The sequence below is a fragment of the Gopherus flavomarginatus genome, chromosome 4, assembly GCF_025201925.1.
Source record: "Gopherus flavomarginatus isolate rGopFla2 chromosome 4, rGopFla2.mat.asm, whole genome shotgun sequence".
Classification (NCBI taxonomy): domain Eukaryota; kingdom Metazoa; phylum Chordata; order Testudines; family Testudinidae; genus Gopherus; species Gopherus flavomarginatus.
Genome location: NC_066620.1, coordinates 24,610,659 through 24,632,743, shown reverse-complemented (window position 1 = coordinate 24,632,743; position 22,085 = coordinate 24,610,659). Strand labels below are relative to the sequence as shown.

Below are 22,085 nucleotides of genomic sequence, written 5' to 3'. Positions count from 1 at the left end.
AGGTGCAGTTTGTAATATGAAGATTATGGCTTTTGGTTAGCTTCATGTTGCTGGAGAATTTGTGTGTGAACACTTTGGGGAGAATTGTAAGTACTACCTTACATATTGTTAACCACACTGGAAATATTTTATTGATGCTTTAAATGTTCTAGTATCTGGTGAATCATCTTTCCAAAAATGACTCCATATCTTAATAAGAGCACTAATGTTGGTTTATAAAGCTGCCTAATCTTGTTTAAACAGTTGTCTGTATGTACTGGCACATCACCACTCTGTTTACGAAAAGTTTAAAGATTGAACTGGGAATCATACAACAGCTGATACAACAATGCACACAGAAGTGGGAATTGTTACCGATGATTGCATTTATCAGCCCTCCATCCTTACACCAATATAGGTAAGACCAGACAACAGTGAAACATGCACATTGCATGAATGTGCTATGTCCAGGCTGTATTTCTGAAATGCTAGTACCCTTTTCTGAATGGGTTCAGCTAAAAATTCAGCACTATGCAAGAGGTACAAAATAAAGTGTGTGAACTTTTAAGACAGGCTTTACTGTAAGCTAATGAGAAATACCCATTTTAAGCCAACATTGGCCAAATTCCAAAGTTTACTGTTTAAGTTGGATAGTCACGCAAAGAAAAAATTTGGTGAGATTTTCATAAGCACTCATTGGTGGCCTAACTCTGCCCCCGTTGAAATCAATGTCAGTTTTATCACTGACTTCAGTGAAGGCAGAGTTAGGCCTACAGAATGCTGTTCTAAGGAGATGTGGCCATGGTATTTTGGCTCAACCCGCAATAATTCTTGTGTTGGGCCTTTGGAATAGCCCACGTCTGAATGGGTGCAATACACTTTCTCCATGCACACAGTGGCCTTATTTGTTAGGCTAGTATGGAAGAGGGCCCAGACCTCTCCCTTGCGCTTCTTGTTCCCTTCAGGAGTAGAGCAGTGGCAGCATTACACCGTCCTTGTGTTCAGGGAATGTAAGGGATTGGATTTTGGCTGGTTCCTGTGGGACATAAAGGGTGGAAGAAAGCTTATTACACCTGTCTCTGAGCACTTTGCGCACCCACACAGGGCCAGCGCAGTCTGGATTGACCTACATCAAGCCTGTTTGCCATCAGTTTTTGCATCTCCATTTCATATGTATGGTAGTTGTGCTCATGACTGGTGGCAGAAATTGCACCAATTCAGGTTTTCTGTGGTTTAAATAAACAGTAACTCTTTTAATTTGAGCATCAGATCTAGGGAATTGTTCTGTAAGTGCTGTAATGATTCCTGTCTGATCAGGTTTGGGAATAAGAGAACAGTGGGCTCTGCAGTGTTACAGTATGTCTTAACCATAACTTTTAAGATCATGTAAAAATTTAATCTTGAGATTTATATTAACGTTTATTAATGTTATACACCCTTCTCTCTCTGCTTCTGTCTTTCTGTCTCTTCCCTATATATTTAAAAAGTGACTAGTGTGCTTGGGTGCATTAATAAAGAAGAAATATTGTAAAATACGTAATATAAATAAATGGATATGAAGCAATGACATGTTCTTGCATGGAATATTGTGCTTAATTTTGGTTCCCATACCTCGAGGAGGGTACAGGAAAGATGAGAAGCTTCAGGGCAGGACAACAAAGATGGTGGGGGAGAGGAGTGGAAGCAGAACTTACATAGGAGGAGAGACTGCAAAAAGCTAGGATTAATTGGCTTTGAAAGGAAAAGAGTTGAGGGGACTTACTAGTATTGAGGTAAATAAAATTACAAAGAGTATAGGAAAAGATTTTCAAAAGGCACAAATTGGAGTTAGGTGTCCAATCTTCATGGACTTCTAATTGGTGGTAGAGCTTTAACTGCCCTTTATGTCTTTGTAACCCTTCCCCAGAGTGAAAACGAACACTCCTCCTGTTGTGAACTGCCCCACACTGTGAGACACCAGGTCACTCAGTGAAGTGAATGGCAGGCAGGAGAGCATAAACCACATAAAATGAACCTTCCATTAAAGCAAATGCTACTTCATGCAGCGTGTAATCAACCTCACCACAGGAGTTTACAGAATGTAATACCTTAGCTGCATTTAAAAAGGGGCGAGTGACCAGCCATTATACGTGTTGTTATGCATGTTAAAATAGGGGTAGTTTCACTTTGTGATTCAGTGCATCATGATGCTGATTGTCTCAGGCATCAGGAAAGAAATCTGCTCTTCCTCCGTGTACAGCATTGTACAGTTGGCCGGGGGGCTGATCCACTCCCATTGAACTTAATGGAAATTCTTGGGAGTTGGTTTGGCATCCAGGTGTCAGATGGATTTGTTGAAATTTCTCTGAAAACACAGACATGAGACCAGTACTTGTTAGCCCGGTTGTCTGGCTGGTGTGACAAATCCTATATCCTAGAAATCTTACTATCTAAGCCCTGTTTGGTCCCATACATACTGCATCCTTCAGGAGATCCACGGTCAACCCTGTATAGGATGACCAGCTGTCCCGATTTTATAGGGACAGTCCTGATTTTGGGGGCTTTTTCGTACATAGGCACCTATTACCCCCCGCCCCCGTCCTGATTTTTTATACTTGCTGTATGGTCACCCTAACCCTGTATGTGATGGGAAAATGCCACCTAAGCAATATTTACAAACAGTCTAAGGGCTCCACCAGTTCAACAGGAAAGGTTAGCAGTAGGGGAACTAAGAAAACAGGTGCTTGTGTATCTGGAGAATGGAGCTTAGCAAATGGTAAACCTAGTATATCTCATGAATAAAAGGCCAGTAACATCTGCTAACGCCAAAGGAGTTCATGAGAATTCCTAGGTCCTGAGGACATTAGTATTTGAAACCCCTTTAATCTTATACATATGTTTTTCCTCCACTCTTCCTCTTCTTTATCTTCTGCTTCTCTCCTATCCTTTTCTGCTTTCCTGTGTGTCTCTGTCAGGACCTCCTTCCTCATTCCTTCTCACCTGTTGCTGTGCCAAATAAGAGTTAAAAAATATTTTGCTATCTGCTTTTTCTTGATGGGCTACTTCAGCAGTAGTCCTGTCCTGTAGCAATACTGCCACTCTGGTCTCTGCTTTGCATGTGTTTTGTTCCTCACTATGAACTATTACTGTGTCCAGCGGCTGCTGTAAAGGCCCAGTGGCACCAAAGTGGTATCACTGATTGTTAGAATGAGTGGGAATCACATCAAGGAAATAGGAGATAACTGTACTTCAGGCGAGTTATCTGTCACTTTTAAAAGTATGCTTTATTTGAATTAACTTTCATGACTGATAGACCCTCTGAGTCATTGTCACTTTCCCCAGGTGTGTATGGCTAAAGCTAGGCATGTTGCAATTATACAGAGGCATCTGCGCAGTCCTATCAATTCCAGACCAGCAAGTGTCCTGATGTTCCCAGTGTTTGACTTTTGCAGAACAGAATCTAACAGCTGTGCCAGATTGTCTGGGTCATTTGAGGTGTGTGACTACCCAACTCGTTTCAAGTATATATTAGAACTTAAATGAGGTTTGAAGACAGACTTCCAGAGGTGAAGAGCTAGCATATTAAATCACTGTGCCATGTTTAGTAGCACCTTTACTCTTAGGCAATCCAATTCTCATTCAAATCCACAGACTTTACTGGGATGACACTTGGGATGCATTTGAGCTATAGTTTCTTAATTGATTTTTATGTTATATTTTGATTTTAGATTAGTGACTAGGAGGTTGTTTCAGCACCCATTGAAAGGATCTATGGAAAGGCTCATTGATTTCAGTGGGAACCATCAGGAGGATCTCAGAATTGGAGGATCTCAGAATGTTTGTCTACCTGAAGTATGCACTAATATTTTGGGGCTGGGAGGGAAGGTCTGCCGCAGCTCTTGAACTCTTAACTCAGTTCTTTACTCAAAGGAAGCTCCTGTTGATTTGAGAATTGGGTCTTATGCATCACTTGAAACTGGGTTTCTGTACTGCAATATTGTTGCAATGTAAAACATGCTTTTTAGATATATTTTGGTGATTAAATTGTCAGACTATCTGAGGTCTGGCTGTTTTAATGCAGATCAACAATATTATCATAATTCTTCATAAGTGGTGCTTGCTTAACCTCTTCACTCTCTTCAGATTTATAATGCACATTAATGAAAAAGCCTCTTTTCTTTCCTTCTGTGTATGCTAACAGAATATTTCTTACTGCCCTTTTGAAATAGTAAAGCCTTAAAAGAATGGCTGCCAGTTGTAATAGGATCTAGAGTAGAGTGGGTTAACAATGAGTAATGAGGAGCCCGAGTGGTCAGGTGAAGTGAAAATGAAAATACCAGCAGCCTACGTTTACTATTCAAATGTAGAAATCATGCTGTACAGGTGCTTTCTGGTGTTATATGGTATTTAGGGATTCCAAGAATATATCTGTTTAGTGAGGTGTAATAAAACTGTGCATGCCTAGTTTTTATTGCTAGAGTGATTTTGTTTATTGGTTTTAGAGCTAGCAAGCATTGCCTTAATTACTGAGCCCGAGAACTGCTAGGCTGAATTTAGTTCTTTTATGTCACATACAAAGATTTTTTTCCCTACCAAGAGAGCATTCAGCATTATGTTCAATTAGTGGTCTTGAAATAAACATTGTCCAGGTGGTGCTACTTGAATAGTTACAGTGTAGTCCCCATGAAGAGAATCAGCTTGGAACTCAAGTTGCTCAATTTCTGAACGCTGCTGCTTTTTCCAGAGAATAGTACACCTTCAAAATGCCAGTCTGTGTGCAACCTTTCAATCTTGTATTTTAAGACTGTCAGAAGGTATATTTTCTAACCTTCCATATTTTTGTCTTCTGAAGGTGCTCTGGAGTTTGGAGTCTCAAATGGAAAAAGGGTAAAATGCTGTACAACGGCATTTTGGGAAAATATTTTTGATAGGATGAGACTCCTTGTTCTCTTAAACCCCAGTTAGCACAATTCACTGCCGCAAGATACCATTAAGACTAAGAGCTTAGTATGATTAAAAAGAGGATTTACTGTTTCTTGGGATTTTGATAACGTACAGAGCTATAATAGTGGAGATGAAAACAAACAAACAAAAACTTTAAGAGTTTTGGAAGAAACCAAACCCTCCTGCTAGACGGCATAAGCCAACCTCTGCTAATGGAGGTTTGGAGGAAACTTCACGGTGAGCCTGTTATTCCATGACTACCTACTGCAGGGTATCTTGCATCTTCCTTTAACATAGCTGGTTTTGGTCACTGTTTGAGACAGACAATAGGACTAGATGGATCCACAATGGCAATTCCTGTGTTTTTAGGTTACAGTTTTTGAAAAACTGCTCTTTCTTTTACCATACCTACGTGCATGTTTGTGATTTGTCTACACATTGGTTTTCCGGCTGTGGCCACTAGATCACTGATGCTAGAGCCCTCTATTACAAAGGTAAAAGCATTTGTAAGTTATCCAGCAGTGATGATTTGGTTACTTATAGATACTTCTGGGGGAGTTCACCAAAAAATTAAAAATTCTGCACCAAAAATTAAAAATTTTGTGCACGATATTTTAAAATTCTGCAAATTTTATTTGTCAAAATAACACTATATAATCATGCCAGCTTCAGTTATTTTAATAATTTATGTCAAAATACCAATCAACAAGTGTGTCTGTAACAATACAGACACACAAAAAAAATCCCCCAGGAATAGTTAAGGAAACCCCATACGACAACCCAGTTCCTGTTTCTCTGCCCCCTCTCCCGCAGAACCCAGTCATGAGGTGCCTCCCAGCCCAGACACCCGTACCCCTGACCCCCAGAGCCCAGAGGTGGAAACTGCCTGATGCTGGGTCCTGGTCTTGTACGGAGTTTCCTCCATGCCATCTCCTTCCTTCAGGTCGTGTTTAGTACTGCAGCTGCCCGGAACCCTCCAGCTCCCTTCCCCCTCCCCCTCCCTTCTATTTGTGAGCTGAGCTCTGCTGGATTCAGTGGCCTCTAGTGGTGGCCAGCAGTTCTATAGTCCATTTTTTGGAGGGGAGAGGGGGAGCGGGAGGGGAGGAAAGGAATTTCTTCATGCACAACATTAATTTCTGCTCAAATTCTGCTTTGCACAGTGACGCAGAATTCGTCTAGGAGTACTTGTAGATCAGTCCAGATTTTTTTAGATTTTCCAGGCATTTTTTTGATCAAGGAACCTAAAAATAGTAAAATAGTAAAAAATAGTAAAAACCCATCCCCAAAACAAAACACAACCCTCTCTGCACCCTTTGTGCTGCTGCATGGCCTTTCTTTGATGTAAGTTCAGTTGTGATCACATTTGCAGACAGTCTCAAAACTGGAGCGGTAACATTTATGACGGGACAGAACCAAACCACAAAGAAACCTGGAACTTAGAGCAATGAGAGTTGCAAGGCAATGAGGTACATTTCAGTAGTAATAAAGGTAGAGTGTATTCCCAGGAAATTAATAGAGGAAAGATTGGGGAAGAGACTTAGTCGAGTAGCTATGTCAATCCCATTACAATTAAGAACATAAGAACCTAAGAATGGGTCAGACCAAAGGTCCATTGAGCCCAGTATCCTGTCTACCGACAGTGACCAATACCAGGTGCCCCAGAGGGAGTGAATCCAACAGGTAGTGATCAAGTGATCTCTCTGCTGCCATCCATATCCACCCTCTGACAAACAAAGGCTAGGGACACTATTCCTTACCCATCCTGGCTAACAGCCATTAATGGACTTAACCTCCATGAATTTATCCAGTTCTCTTATAAGTCCTGACCTTCACAACCTCCTCAGTCAAGGAGTTCCACAGGTTTACTGTGTGTGAAGGAGAACTTACTTTTATTTGTTTTAAACCTGTTGACCATTCATTTCATTTGGTGGCCTCTAGTACTTGTTCTTATATTATGGGAACAAGTAAATAACTTTTCCTTATTCACTTTCTCCACACCACTCATAATTTTATATACCTTTATCATATCCACCTTTAGTCTCCTCTTTTCCAAGCTGAAAAGTCCTAGTCTCTTTAATCTCTATTCATATGGGACCTGTTCCAAACCCCTAATCATTTTAGTTTCCCTTCTCTGAACCTTTTCTACCGCCAGTATATCTCTTTTGAGATGAGGAGCCCACATCTGTATGCAGTATTCAAGATGTGTGTGTACCATGGATTTATATAAGGGCAATAAGATATTATCCGTTTTATTCTCTATCCCTTTTTTAATTATTCCTAATATCCTGTTTGCTTTTTTGATTGCCGCTGCACACTGCATGGGTGTCTTCAGAGAACTATCCATCATGACTCCAAGATCTCTTTCTTGATTAGTTGTAGCTAAATTAGCCCCCATCATATTGTATGTATAGTTGGGGTTATTTTTTCCAAGGTGCATGACTTTACATTTATCCACATTCAATTTCATTTGCCATTTTGTTGCCCAATCACTTAGTTTTGTGACATCTTTTTGAAGTTCTTCACAGTCTGCTTTGGTCTTAACCATTTAGTATCATCTGCAAACTTTGCCACCTCACTGTTTACCCCTTTCTCCAGATCATTTATGAATAAGTTGAATAGGATTGGTCCTAGGACTGACCCTTGGGGAACACCACTAGTTACCCCTCTCCATTCTGAAAATTTACCATTTATTCCTATTCTTTGTTCCTTGTCTTTTAACCAGTTCTCAATCCATGACAAGGTCTTCCCTCTTATCCCATGACAACTTAATTTATGTAAGGGACCTTATCAGAAGCTTTCTGGAAATCTAAGTACACTGTGTCCACTCGATCCCCCTTGTCCACATGTTTGTTGACCCCTTCAGATAACTCCAATAGATTAGTAAGACATGATTTCCCTTTCCAGAAACCATGTTGACTTTTGCCCAACAATTTATGTTCTTCTATGTGTCCAACAATTTTATCCTTTACCATTGTTTCAACTAATTTGCCTGGTACTGACATTAGACTTACCGGTCTGTAATTGCCGGGGTCACCTCTAGAGTCCTTTTTAAATATTGTTGTTACATTAGCTATCTTCCAGTCATTGGGTACAGAAGCTGATTTAAAGGACAGGTTACAAACCATAGTTAATAGTTCCCAATTTCACATTTGAGTTCTTTCAGAACTCTTGGGTGAATGCCTTCTGGTCCCAGTGACTTGTTACTGTTAAGTTTATCAATTAATTCCAAAACCTCCTCTAGTGACACTTCAATCTGTGACAATTTCTCAGATTTGTCACCTACAAAGGACAGCTCAGATTTGGAAATCTCCCTAACATCCTCAGCCGTGAAGACTGAAGCAAAGAATTCATTTAGTTTCTCCGCAATGACTTTATCATCTTCAAGTGCTCCTTTTGTATCTCGATCATCCAGGGCCCCACTGGTTGTTTAGCAGGTTTCCTGCTTCTGATGTACTTAAAAAGCATTTTGTTATTACCTTTGAATTTTTTGGCTAGATATTCTTCAAATTAGTTTGTTTCTTGTTTCTATATTGATATTACTTTTTGAGGTAACTAAGCAAAATAGCCTCCAAGAAGATGTGAAATCTGGATTGGAGGTGTGCCCACTAGGTGATTTTGATCTCAAGATGTAGTCTACTGTATGAAAAAGTTTGTAAACATTTGGATAGCACTTGGTCTTTTATTTTGTCTTAATAGAGACGTGAGGAGAACTCTGTGAAGTTCGAAAGCTTGTCTCTTCCACCAGCAGAAGTTGGTCCAATAAAAGACATTACCTCACGTACCTCGTAACTTTAATAAAATATAAATAGATATGTGCAGATTTGCAGTGAATATAAAAAATTCTGTGGTTCAAACTGCGTCAGGTTTGCTGCAGAGCTAGTGTATTTTCCCTCTCCTATTTTGCTGCACACTTGCCTATTTTGGAAAACACTCTTGGACTGTTGGAAAAGACTGTCGGAAAAGGGGATGGTATAGATCACTGTTTCATTTTTTACCACTATGATTCAGTGAGTACATTTCTCAGAAAGCCTGGTGTATATTTCTCTTACATCTGATTTGTATGAAAGTTGCACTAGGTTATCCTGAAAGGTATTACAGATAATGCTGGCTGATGGAGGAGAAGAGACTGCAATATTTATAGTGCAGTTCCGTAAAAATCTATGATTTTAAGTGGTTGTTTAAATTAGTCAAACACAGCAGCATTTAAAACTCTGTTAGGGATAACAGAGATTTATTACAGTTAATGAAAGGCTAATCAAAGTGAGCCCTGAGATAAACAGTACAACAAAGCAAACATGAACTAATACAGTAAATAAACAAGATTCAGTAGACATTTAAAAGACTTTGTAATCTTGGGAAGCACTCAATAAGTTTTCCAGAACTCCTATGACATAGCTTAGATTTAAAGTTTAAATGACATAGAACCAACTCGTTCCATTTAATCAGCAGAGTCAGATTTGCCTTCCGTGTGCTTCCAAATGTTTAGCTTCATGGCCCAATGGCTATGACTGTATAGCTATGATTCTTTTAGTGCATCTGTTTTTATGGGCTTATAAATTGTAAGGCTCTCCCTTGATCATTGCCTGGAAGTTTTAGAAATGTGAATTTACAGCTAAGACCTAACATCTGTAGTGCTTTTTTAAACATTCTTGGAGTGATTTGCTACCAAGTTACTCACGTTTAAATAACCTTACTTACAGCTGGGGTAATACATTGCTTCGTGACTCACATTCTATGTTGGTTTAGGGTAGGAGTCTCTTTCAGTTGAGAATTTTACAGTGGATGAATCTAAGGATTTTAAAAATGCATCCAATGATTTTTGTTGTCCGAGTCAGTACTGAAAAGATTGATAGATTTCAGAAGATATTGCCCAGCTATGGATTATGTAGCATTTCACTGGAGTTAGTTAAACAAAACCAGTAAAACTAAACCTGTTGAAACAAATGTGGTGGGGCTAAAATTGGAACATTCTAACCTAGTTCCTGCAGTGCTCTTTTCAATGACATTATTTAACTGTTATTTTAGTACATTGTTTTCATTTCTGTTGTGGGACTTTGAATCATTTTAGGGTTTGCTGTATTATTAAATCCATAAAAACAATGAAACATAAAACAAAGCATTCCAACAAAGTTTTTTTTCCTAACCAGATCTCGAATCACCAAGACCAAAGGCTCTGCAGTCTTAACTAAACAACAGAAGACACCAGAATCAGTGTCTCCTCCAGGTACAGGTGCTTAGTATTCTTTGATTTATTCCTTGTTGGAACTTGATAAGAAATGAAGCCTGATAAACTCTGCAATCAATATGTGGAATGCTACATTTCATCTAGTTGCTTCTACAGAGCAGGTGTATAGTTTGGAGAGCTACGTAGACAAAGAGCATCTTGGATATATATTCAACCAAACTCTGTTAGCTTTTGGGTATCTGGACTCATATCTCTTTTCACTTCCATATCAAGGTACTAACATGGAAAATGAGGAGAATTCATCTTTTAGAACCTACTGAAAAATTGTACTCAAGCTAGTAAAGATGAATCAGTGGATTAACTGAGAGCATGAAAATGACTGATCAGACTATTTTGGAATCATGGCTCTCAGAGTTATATCACCTCAAGACATCCTGTCATCCTGGTTTTGTTGAGAATTAGTTGGATAGTGTCAACTCAATGTGTTGATCACAGTCCTGCTGGTATATCCGGGGTACAGATTCAAGGGACAGAGAAAAGATACTTGAGGAAGTCTAACAGCAAAAAGAGATTCTGGGTAAAGGGAGCTGCATTATCCTCTTTCTTGACATTTCTGCAACAATTCAAATTAAACAGAGTTTTTTTTAATACACATTGTAATACATATTAATGTAAACATTTATCAACAGCCACTTGGAAATGCATACCATAGATTGTGAAACTAGGAGTCTGTTTCCAGGACAACACTCTGTCATTTGAAGGTTTTTTATTTTAAAGCCAGCAAACTCAGTTGCTGGAAGGATTTCGATATCCATTTGGACAAGAGGGTTGTTTGAGTGACTGAATTATATTCCAATGTGAAATCACTATTTTTTGCTTTGAGAATGAAATATTGGTTTGAATGTACTAATGTGCAAGAGCTCTCTGTTTTATTAATGTGGCAAATCTCAGTTTTGTTTATTTCTTGTTATTATGGTTACATTTGGAAGAGATGTTTGTCAGCAGATTGTTTTTAGATATCAGTCTTATCACTTCCTTGCTATAAGATTTCAGATATCTGCATAATGGCAAAATAGGATGAAATAGGTGACATTTGCCCCCAAATTTAATATTTTTAATAACATACTTTTACAAACCCATAAATAACATTTCAGTGAATTTACATGAAATTCTAGTAGAAATACATTTAATCTCCCCTGTTCCCCAGAAATTCCCTGCCTTTTTTGCAACCCCAAAATACGTAGTACTAATGAATGAGAACATGAAATTGACTGGAAAGAGACTACACTCCAGAGTGAAACTGAGTGTATTTTCATTGTCCTAAGTGAGAGAAATAGGAAGAGTGAAAACAAACAGCACTAATAGTGAGAAATGTGTCTCAGAGAATGAGGAGCTCCCTAAATCAAAACACTGAGACTCATCCAGTATTTCTTCTTTCCCTCCCATGGCACTCTAACCAATCTCCCCATTACTGTCCTCATAATTGGGAGGGGTGTTCCTGATGTGAAGCTGCTAGATAGACAGGCAGCCCACAGATGACATTCTCTTCGTTTGTCTCTTGATCTTGCAGTGCCTTTTGCACTGTGACAGGCTGGTAGAGGAATGGAGAGACAGCATAAGTGAGGAGAGAGGTAGGTGGCACACAAGCTAGCCTCTTAGGGAGGGCAGCAGCAGGCCGAAATCAGGAGATAGTTTGAGTAAGTCGGGAACACAGGAGTTTGTGGCCAACTCTGGGAACTTTACAGGTGTGGACAGTTTTACCTGTGGTTATCAAAGCTGCTTTTGTTAGTTACCTTCAGGAAAGGGCTTCCCAGGTTGGCCAGAGCAGAACAGGAACATTTGGCCATGACTCCTTTTAAGATTCTTCCTCAGTTCATGATGAAGTTTCCTTTGCAGCAGGATGTCTGGATATGTCCTGAGTATCTTTTGTGCAGTTCCTCCAATGTCATTATCATGAGCATGATTCCTGTGCATGACAATGAAGCCAGGCAGTCAGAAGGCCTGATTCTTAGACTGTTCTGGCAGTGTTAAGGAGCTTCAGTGTAAATGAGAATAAGGCCTGGCGAGTCTGCTTTAAAGGAAGGGGTTATGTGGGTTTGGTGAATAAAAGGGTATTTCTCCCATCAACATCACTGTCACAGTGGCAGCTATTGGGCTCAATTCACCCTCACTGACATAGGGAAAAGTTACATGCTCCTGTCTGTGCCAGCAGGGACCGCTGTGTCCCAGAGGGATTCACTTTGTAGGAAGGTGTCATAAACAGATAGTTAAGGGTTAATAGAACAGAAGTACTTCATGTCTCTTTTGCCTGTAAAGGGTTAACAAGATCAGTGAGCCTGGCTGTCACCTGACCAGAGGACCAATCACGGGGCAGGATACTTTCAAATCTTGAGGGAGGGAAGTCTGTGTGTGTGCTGTTAGTGTTGGTTGTAGTTCTCTCTGGGTTCTGAGAGTGACCAGATGTGCAACCAGGTTTCTCTCCAATCTCTGTGATACAGTCTTTTATATGTCCAGAATAGTAAGTACTAGGTAGATAAGGCGAGTTAGGCTTATGTTTGTTTTCTTTATTTGCAAATGTATATTTGGCTGGAAGGAGTTCAAATTTGTATTTTGCTGAAAGGATTTTAATTTGTACTTGTATACTTAGGCTGGGAGGGTATTCCCAGTGTCTATAGCTGAAAGACCCTGTAACATATTCCATCTTAAATTTACAAAGATAATTTTTACTGTTTTTTCTTTCTTTAATTAAAAGCTTTTCTTGTTTAAGAATCTGATTGTTTTTTCTTTCTGGTGAGACCCCAGGGGATGGGGTCTGGATCCACCAGGGAATTGGTGGGGAGAAAGGAGGGAAGGGGGAGAGAAAGGTTAATTTTCTCTCTGTGTTAGGGATTACTTTCTCTCTCAGGGAGAGTCTGGGAGGGGGAGGGAGAAGGAGGAGGGAAGATGAATTTTCCTCTCTTTTAAGATTCAAGGAGTTTGAATCACAGTGATCTTCCAGGGTAACCCAGGAAGGGGAAGCCTGGGAGAGGCAACGGGGAGGGAAAGGGTTTACCTTCCTTGTGTTAAGATCCAGAGGGACTGGGTCTTGGGGGGTCCCCGGGCAAGGTTTTGGGGGGACCAGAGTGTACCAGGCACTGAAATTCCTGGTTGGTGGCAGCGCTACAAGTACTGAGCTGGTAATTGAGCTTAGAGGAATTCATGCTGGTACCCCATCTTTTGGACGCTAAGGTTCAGAGTGGGGGATTATACCGTGACAGAAGGGCATGCTAGAGGTTTCCTCTGGAGGAAGGCAGCTCTAAATTAAATTGGGGGCAGGGTGCAGAGGAGGCCACTGGCAAAGGCTCCAGTGTGCTGGATCGGTGCCCCAGCCATGATCCGTGCTGCCCACTTTGGAAATATGCTAGCCAACTGCAGAACTCACTGTGGACTTTCAACCACCCTAGATTATTCTGGCTAACCCAGGGCTGAGTCTAGCTACTGGATTAATAGGAATTCTGCAGAGCTTCTGGGAGACTGCAGCTGCCTAGGTTAATTTCCACTGGATTGAGCATTTAATACTGTAAGTAGTAATGCCATCTAATCCTGCATTGTGAGCAGAAATTCTGTTAAAATATTGGTGTGATGGTCTGTCTGTTTCCTGTAGCAGAGATTGCTGAGGGCAGTGTTGGTTTATATTACAGGTTTTGCCATAGTTTGTGTTTCCATCCGTTCAATAGTAGATGCATGGAAGTAAATTGTCCTTGATAGCTATTCCGATAATGCTTGGCATTTTACTGTGTGCTGTTATTTTGCACAGGCTTGTTAGGACCTGCTCTTTCAAGGTGCTGTGTACTTCCTGGGAGCTCCTTGAGTGCCTCAGCTCTTTGAGAGATCAGGGCACTGCACACCAGTCAGGAAGCATGCCTTACCTGGTAGGATGGGGACATTATAGCAGTTCAGCTCCTGTATCTTCTGTTTGCTCAATAATCCTTGTTTTTGTAAAGCCATCTTTTTAAAAAAGTATTGTGCAGAAAATTGAAAAAAAAATATAAACCATCAAGCAGCTGCTGAAATAAACACACAATGGAATATCGTCCCCAGAGTAATGTCTACAGCAGAGGTCGGCAACCTTTCAGCAGTGGTGTGCCAAGTCTTCATTTATACACTCTAATTTAAGGCTTCGTGTGCCGGTAATACATTTTAACATTTTTTAGAAAGTCTCTCTATAAGTCTTTAATATATAACCAAACTACTGTTATATGTAAAGTAAACAAGGTTTTCAAAATGTTTCAGAAGCTTTGTTTAAAATTAAATTAAAATGCAGATCTTATCAGTTAAGTGTGATCCTTGCCCTTGCTTTTCCTTGCTGAGTTTTCCAATGTCTGGCACGTATTTGGATACTTTAAGCTGCATACAGGCTTCTGAATGATCACTTGTTAACTGACTCCGAGAAGGACAGAGGACAGATTTTATGTGTGAAAATACCTGTTCACACAGGTATGTGGATCCAAATGCTGAAAACATTGCAAACGCAATTTTCTTCAAACAGTTAAATTTCACTGGCAGAGATGTTCAGCAGGTCAGAATAGAGGCCCCATGATCTCTCTCGGTGACTTCAAGTGCGCTCCGCAGATCTACAAACTTTGATGTCCACAATTCTGAGCTTTTTAACTGAATGAGTTGCATTTCGAAATCTTCAAGACCCATCCACTGAAATACAGACAAATCCAAGTCGTTTTCGTTGAACTTTTCAGGTTTAATTAGAAAAGAAAGCATTGGGCCAAATTGCTGGAAATCTTGAAATCTGTCAGAAAATTCTGATTCCAGTTCTTGCATGTACTTTCCAATCTCATCGACATTGACAGTGCAACGTGTCAATAGCTCTTTTATGAGTTGGAAATAGCGGAAAGTAGACATTTGAATATCCCTGGGAAAAAAATGCTAGTTTCACAACAAATGCTTTCCAGACTTCATAAAGATCCACAACTGTTTGCTCTGCACCCTGGAGACAGAGGTTGAGTTCATTTAGGTGAGCGGTGATATCAGTTAGAAACATGAGCTTACACAGCCATTTGTCATCATCCAGTTCGGGGTACTTTTGTTCTTTTTCCGACAAAAAGGCCTTGATTGCATCAAAACAGTTTACAAAGCGCACCAAAACCTTGCCACGACTTAGCCACCGAATGTTGCTGTGAAGTGAGATGTCGTTATAAGCACTGTCCATCTCTTCTAGCAGTGCTTGAAATTGTCTGTAAGTCAAAGCAGATCGAGCAACAAGGAAATTCACAATTCACACCACTGTATTCATCACATTATTAAGCTCTGAATTAGAAATTTTAGCACACAGGTTTTCTTGATGGATGATACAGTGAAATTTGACTGTTGGATGGCTAATTTGATCTTCAAGCAACTTTACAAATCCCTTCTGTTTTCCGACCATGGCAGGAGCACCATCTGTTGTCACACAAAATATTTTTCTGATATCAACTCCTCGTTCTTCAAAATGGTTTACAAAACTTTCCAGTATATCTTCCCCTTTTGTTGTGCCATGCAGGGGTTTTAGGCAACAAAGTTCCTCTTGGATTTCATCAGAAGCACAGTATCTTGCAACAACTGCCAAACGTGGAACATCATGTATATCCACACTCTCATCAACTGCAACACTAAACACTGCTGTGTCTTTCAATGTAGTTGTCTGCTTTTCCTTAATGTTTTCTGCCATTTCACTTATGTATCTCTCAGCTGTTCTGGCAGAGATGGGCAGATCTTTTATTCTAGACGTGATTGTATCTTTATTTGGCAAATCATTGAACAAAATCTCCGAACTGCTGAAAAAAACTTCTTTTATATATTTCCCATTTGTAAACGGCTTTCCGTTTTTTGCAATGCACTGTGCAATCTTGTAACTTCCTTCTGTAGCTTGATTTTTACTTAAACTTAAGCTTTTAAAAACACTACTTTGCTTCTCATAGGCTGCTACCGCCTTTTTGATTGATTCGGTCTTGTCTGCTTTGTCAAGAAAAGTTTTCTCGTACTTCGTTTCAAAATGTCGTCGAACACTTGATGTGCGACAAACAACACTTTCATAACAGAAAGCACAAATAGCATGGTCCTTCTTTTCAGTAAACTCTAATGCATCTGTCCAAGCAGGCTGAAATGATCAGACATCTAGCTTCACTTTCTTAGGAACTGCCATTTTGTCAAATGTTCCCTTCAACTCTCAGTGGGGAAAAAATGATGATAGAAGGCAGGCACAAGGTCAAACACAGTGTGGTCTGAGATAAGCAATTTTAAGATGGGGGTGCTGAGCTGCACCTCCTCTTCCCTTGTGTGCAACCCTCACTGTCCCAGGCTGGGAACAATGGGCCACAGCAGTGAGGCTGCAGAGCAGTGATCCAAGGCCAGGAGAAGAGCCCAGGGTGGCTTTCAGGGACTCCAGGCCAGAAAGCAGGCTGAGCAGGGCTGGAGATCTAGACCAGGCTGGCAAGAGGTCAGCAACTGGAACCCCAGATTGGCAGCTGAGGTGAGTGAGCTGGCCCCAGTAGGGCTGAGCAGGGCTGCAGGCCTGGACCTTGTCTGGAAGGGTGCCTGCGCAAGGTAAGTGGGGCTGCCGCAGGGGGGACCCTGGCTGGCAAAGAGCCTGCTCTGAGGTTTCAGCCACGGGCTCCTGCCAGCTGGGGTCTCAGCCCCCTGCCAGCCTGGGGGAAGGAACCCCAGGCTGGCAGTGGGGGCTGAGTGGGGCTGCGACGGGGGAGCAGATCACTACCGTGGATGCTGCTCTCTCCCGCTCTGCCCACATAGAGCAGGGGTGGCAGAAGCTTCCTTACGGGGGGGAGGGCACCATTGTCTGAACTGTGGCACCCCCATGACACCCCTTCCCTAAGGACCCCCAGTCACAGCACCTCTCCCCCCGAGGTCACACACCCACGGAAGCATCTTCCCCAAGACTGCACCCTTCCCCCCCCACTCCATCATTTGTCCTAACAGCCAGTAAAGAGTGGTGGGGCCATGGCCCTCAAAACCCCCTGTTCCAGCACCCCTGACACAGAGCTAAGCAGGCAGCAGTGTGTGCGCATGTGACAGAGACTGCTCTGCTGAGCTGAGCCAGTGAGAGAAGGGTGGCTGATGTCGGGGCTGTCCCCTGCCTCAGAACTGGTTGCTTCCAGCAGCTGTCTGAACTTAGAGACAGCGTGCCGACATACTCACTCTTCCGCAATGCACACACTGTCTCTCTCCCCCCACCCACACACGCTCTCTACCCCACCACTTGCACATTGCAGTTGAAAATCTAGTAGGATGCCCATAGAACAATGGGATAGAGAAACCTGCATCATGTGATGCTGTACCAGCCCGTGAGGCATTGTAAACCCTTCCCAAAGCACCCTGCAGCCAGTTGCACAGTGGGATAGCTACCCACAGTGCACTGCTCTCTGTGGTGATCCAAGAGATTCTAGCATGAATGTGCTCTGGTGACACGGTGGACATGCAACAGCTGTTCAATTAAAACACTTTAACTAAAGCCACATTACCCTTTAGTGTAGGCCTAGCTTAAGAGTGAGACAAGACCCAGCTCTGTTGAAACTAAAGACCCACAACTTCCTCCATAGTTAGCAGGACTCAAACCTGCACAGGGAGACTCCAAGGGGTTTCTAGTCTAGCACCTTAACCACTTGGCCACAACTACTCGCTTGATATGTGTCTCTCACTGCACTCTAGTTCTATTCTCACTGAGTGATCAACTCCAGTTGTTTCCTCAGACCAGCTTCCGCAACACACACACTGCTGTGCCATTGTGTAAGTGTGTCCATGGCTGAACAGCAAGAATTCCTGCTTGAATTCCTGCTCGAATCCCAGAGCGGCTGCAGGTTGAGTGGCTCAGCTCGCTGCTGCTCTGGGGTTTCAGCCGCGGGCTCCTGCCAGCTGGGGTCTCAGTCCCCTGTCAGCCTGGGGTTCCTTCCCCCAGGCTGGCAGTGGGGGCTGAGTGGGGCTGCTGCAGGGGGGACCCCGGCTGGCAAGGGGCCAGCAGCGGGAATCCCAGAGCGGATGCAGGCTGAGCGGCTCAGCCCGCTGCCATTCAGGCGCTTTCTGCCTCGGGCTCCTGCCAGCTGGGGTCTCAGTCCCCTGCCAGCCTGGGGTTCCTTCCCCCAGGCTGGGAGTGGAGGCTGAGTGGGGCTGCTGCAGGGGGTACCCCGGCTGGCAAGGGGCCGGTGGCAGAAAGCACCTCAATGGCAGCGGGCTGATCCGCTCAGCCCGCCCCACGTGCCATTAAAAATTGGCTCGTGTGCCACATTTGGCATGCGTGCCATAGGTTGCCGACCCCTGGTCTACAGTGTGTTTAAGCAGAACAGCTGGCAAAAGCAGGAACTGAAAATCCCTAATCTTTTTAATTTGCTGGCAATCAGCAATTGTACTAAGTCTGCTCCCTTCAGCCCCAGTATACATCCCTGACCTGACATTTGCTGCTCTGATTCTAATTGTATAAACTGACTGCTGCATTCCTCAGAGACCTGTTGAGCTGCTGACAGGCTCAAGTGAACACTGTGGTCTCCTGGATGGAAACAGCTGCAGTGGCCTTGGTGATTGGGACACTGTAGCTTTGATTGTTTTTTACACCTGTGGCTTGGATGTTGTGAAGAGCGATCTGAAAATCCTCTCCTCTTTTACACCTTTCAGTTGCAGACCCTAGTCCACAAAGACTTGACATAGGCGTAACCTGAGGGTGCATATGTGTTTCAGGACCCCCTCTGTGCCTGAATGAAAAAAGATATGAGTCCATTACAGTGTCACCTGGAGATCCTTGGCCTCTAAGCTTCAGCTGGAGAAACTCATACTTTCAATTCTGAAGGCCCCTGTTAAGTCCCCAAGAAGATGGCCATCAGACCGGTGTATTGCACAACTTTAGTTTGTGAGTATTGATTTCAGTAGGACTGCTTGCATGCATAATGTTATGTATGTGCGTAAGTCTTTGTAGGGTCGAGGCCTGGATGTTTCGAAACAGCTGCTGGTGAACTGATAAATCGAAGCTAGCCAGCTTCTCAGATCTAGTCCTTTTCATCAGTTGATTTACACAGGAGTTCAGTATCATTATCCCTGTTATACAGATGGGGAATCTGAGAGGGGAAGTGACTTGCCCCAGGTCACCCAACAGCAAAGCTACGCGTGGAACCCAGATATCGTGAGTCCCAGGCCAGTGTGCTGCCCACTAGGCAACACTATCTCCTCTTATAGGTCTTTTAAAGCTAATATCTTAGGGGAAATAAAGCTTTACTATCATGCATAGAAAACCTCATTTTTAATCATTATCATAATATCAACATTATCAGTGTGTTTCCTTTTAAAATAAGCTTCTTAGGGAGATCTCTTTTTTTGCTAGGCCAAAGGGAAACTAAGCTACTTTTTTATTTTTGATGTAGAAAACCCATGAATAGATGGCAATGTGCTTGTAATGAGATTGTCTAAAAGATCCTTGCTCATAAGTAAAAAGTGCAATTTAAGGCACTCTCTCCCCCCAAAATCTTAACAAAGAATTGACGCTTTAAGTAAAAATTGATGAAAGGATTACATGCTGTGATCATGTTTGTGAAGGCAGCTTTAATTTCTAATCTTGTTTCTTGTGACCTGTTTTTCATGTTACAGTGTAGTGCAACAACCTTAGGCCATGGCTACACTTACAGTTCTGCAGCGCTGGTAGTTACAGCTGTGTTCGTACAGCTGTGTAGGGCCAGCGCTGCAGTGTGGCCACACTGACAGCTACCAGCGATGCAGTGTGGCCACATTTGCAACATTTGCAGCACTGTTGGGAGTGGTGCATTGTGGGCAGCTATCCCAGCATTCAAGTGGCTGCAACGTGCTTTTCAAAAGGGGGGGGGGTGGAATGTGACAGGGAGCGTGGAGGAGACAGACAGAATGGATTTTTGGAGTTGACACTGTTCTCAGCTCCCTGCCTTGCAAGTTCTAAGGACTGGAAGACACACAGTGCCTACCTTCAATCATTTTAAAAGTTCTGACCCCCTTCCCCCACCCCTCTCTCATTCACTAAATGCAAATTATGTACTCCTAAATAGCAGTCAGACCAGATAAGCATCTGCTCAACATGGACTTCTCCCTCCCCCTCTGCCGTGTGAGCGTGCTGTTTCTCTCTTCAAGCAAACAGTTGTGAACATTCCAAAGTAATTCCCCTGCCTGCCTCCGCTCGCTCAGCAAACAGGAGCTGTGTTTGTTTTTTAAATAAGCAGTTTAGCTGAACTCCGAGCTCTCCCTTTCTTCCGGTTTGTTGTGGACAGGAATTCTGGGATACCTCCTTATACCCCGGAGGTCAATAAAAGCGCTAGTGGGGTCCACACTTGCTGACCAGCGCTGGATCACCAGCGCTGGAATCACTACACTCGAGGCTCGACCGGGTGTACAGCCAGCACTGCAACCAGCGAGTTGCAGCGCTGGCTGTGCTTTGCAAGTGTGGCCACATCCTAAGTTGCAGCGCTGTAATCCCCTCACCAGCGCTGCAACTCTCTAGTGTAGCCATGGCCTTAGTCTTTGTATTACTACTATAGACAACTTCTGGTGGCTGTGCAAATCTTAGCCTAAACACTTTTCACTCTGTAGTGATTGGTACTGTAGCACCTTCTGTTATATGTACAGAAAGATAACACAATTATTGCAGGTTCCTGTGGTGTTAATGTTGAATTTTTAATGGGATTTTTTATTTTGTAAAACCTGTTTGAGTGCAATTTAATCTCTCTAAATCATCCATAGAGTAAATCTCAGATGAGGTTCCATTACTATTTTAATCCTACATAAAAACTAGTGCAAACATCAGGTTATGTGTCCTGAGTATGATTTACTAACATTTTTGATGGCCTTATTAATATCTATTTCTTAATTAGATTGGTTTGATTATTGGCTCCTTGAAATATGTGCATATTTTAAGGATCACAGGGCAGTAGTTTTTCAGAAAGACTTCATTACATTTTGTTTTAAAATCAGTATTTCTTGCAAGCTGAAGTGTAGGAACAAATGGTGTCACTTATGATGTAACACTCTTTTATAAAGGTCTTTGCTGTAAAACATTCTGCAGAGACATATAATATTCTCCTGTGAAAATATTCCTAATGTATTTAGTCAATTTTATAATAATAGCGTGCCACTGAAAAACTTTTACTGGGTATAGGTCAAATAATTAAATCATTGCCCCAACTTAAGGTAAAATGAGCAATAAGTGGTTAGAAGTTTAAAGTGCCTAATCAAAAAATAAGTATTTTAATACAGACAGTGAAAATAGCACAAAATCAATTATTTTTAGCAAAACACACATAAGAAATTCTCTGAGAGTCAAACTATCAAGGCTCATACCTCATCATTTTACTTTTAAGATAGATGCATTTGATATGGAAATCACTGAGAGACAACAACCATGAGACCCCCGATGTCATTTGTCAGAGAAGAACCACATTATATGTGATTCCTTCTTGTTTTGTGTTCAGTCTAGTTTTAAATATCCCAAGTGATAGTGCTTCTGCGCTACATGAACGTGTTCAGCTTGAGTTGTCAGTGAGCCATCCAGGTTGAAACCTTAGAGAAAGAAATTTAAATATACAGGACTGGACAGGCAGAGACTGGTCAGACATGGGGAAATAGATTTGAAAGCCATCACAATAAAGATGATAGTTAAATTTGTGTGAATGGATGAGGTTGGACAACGTAGTGGACAAGGACAAAACCCTGTAGGTCCTTTGCAGAGGGAGTGAGAGAGAAATCATTGAAGGATACATTGAAAGGGTAAAGGGAAGGGAGTGGAGGCAATGAAAGCCAAGGGGAGGGGGACAGAATGTCCTGGAGAAGGGGGTGATCAGCAATATCAAAAGCTGTGAGAAGGTTGAGGCTGGAGTACAGATGGGAACTTTGTATGAGGGGTAGGGCAGAAAGAGGAAATGGCAGGAATCTCACAGTGGTGGAAAGGGGAAATTGAGTGGTATCAGGGAAGTCTCCTGTTGGTAGAGAAAGGGGATCGATTTGGAGATAT

At 42.1% G+C, this 22,085-nt stretch overlaps 1 protein-coding gene across 5 annotated transcripts in view; it reads left to right on the top strand.

The window, feature by feature from the left end:
• CCDC85A (coiled-coil domain containing 85A) overlaps window positions 1-22,085 on the top strand; it is a 167,512-nt gene that overhangs the window by 13,175 nt on the left and 132,252 nt on the right. The window contains exon 3 of one of the 5 annotated variants that reach the window (XM_050952156.1): window positions 10,050-10,103. The exons of the other annotated variants lie outside the window; for them this stretch is intronic. Coding sequence (XP_050808113.1) covers window positions 10,050-10,087 — 38 coding nt within the window. The 3' untranslated portion in view covers window positions 10,088-10,103. Of the gene's footprint in view, window positions 1-10,049; window positions 10,104-22,085 lie in introns of those variants that run through there. 5 annotated transcript variants of the gene reach the window in all.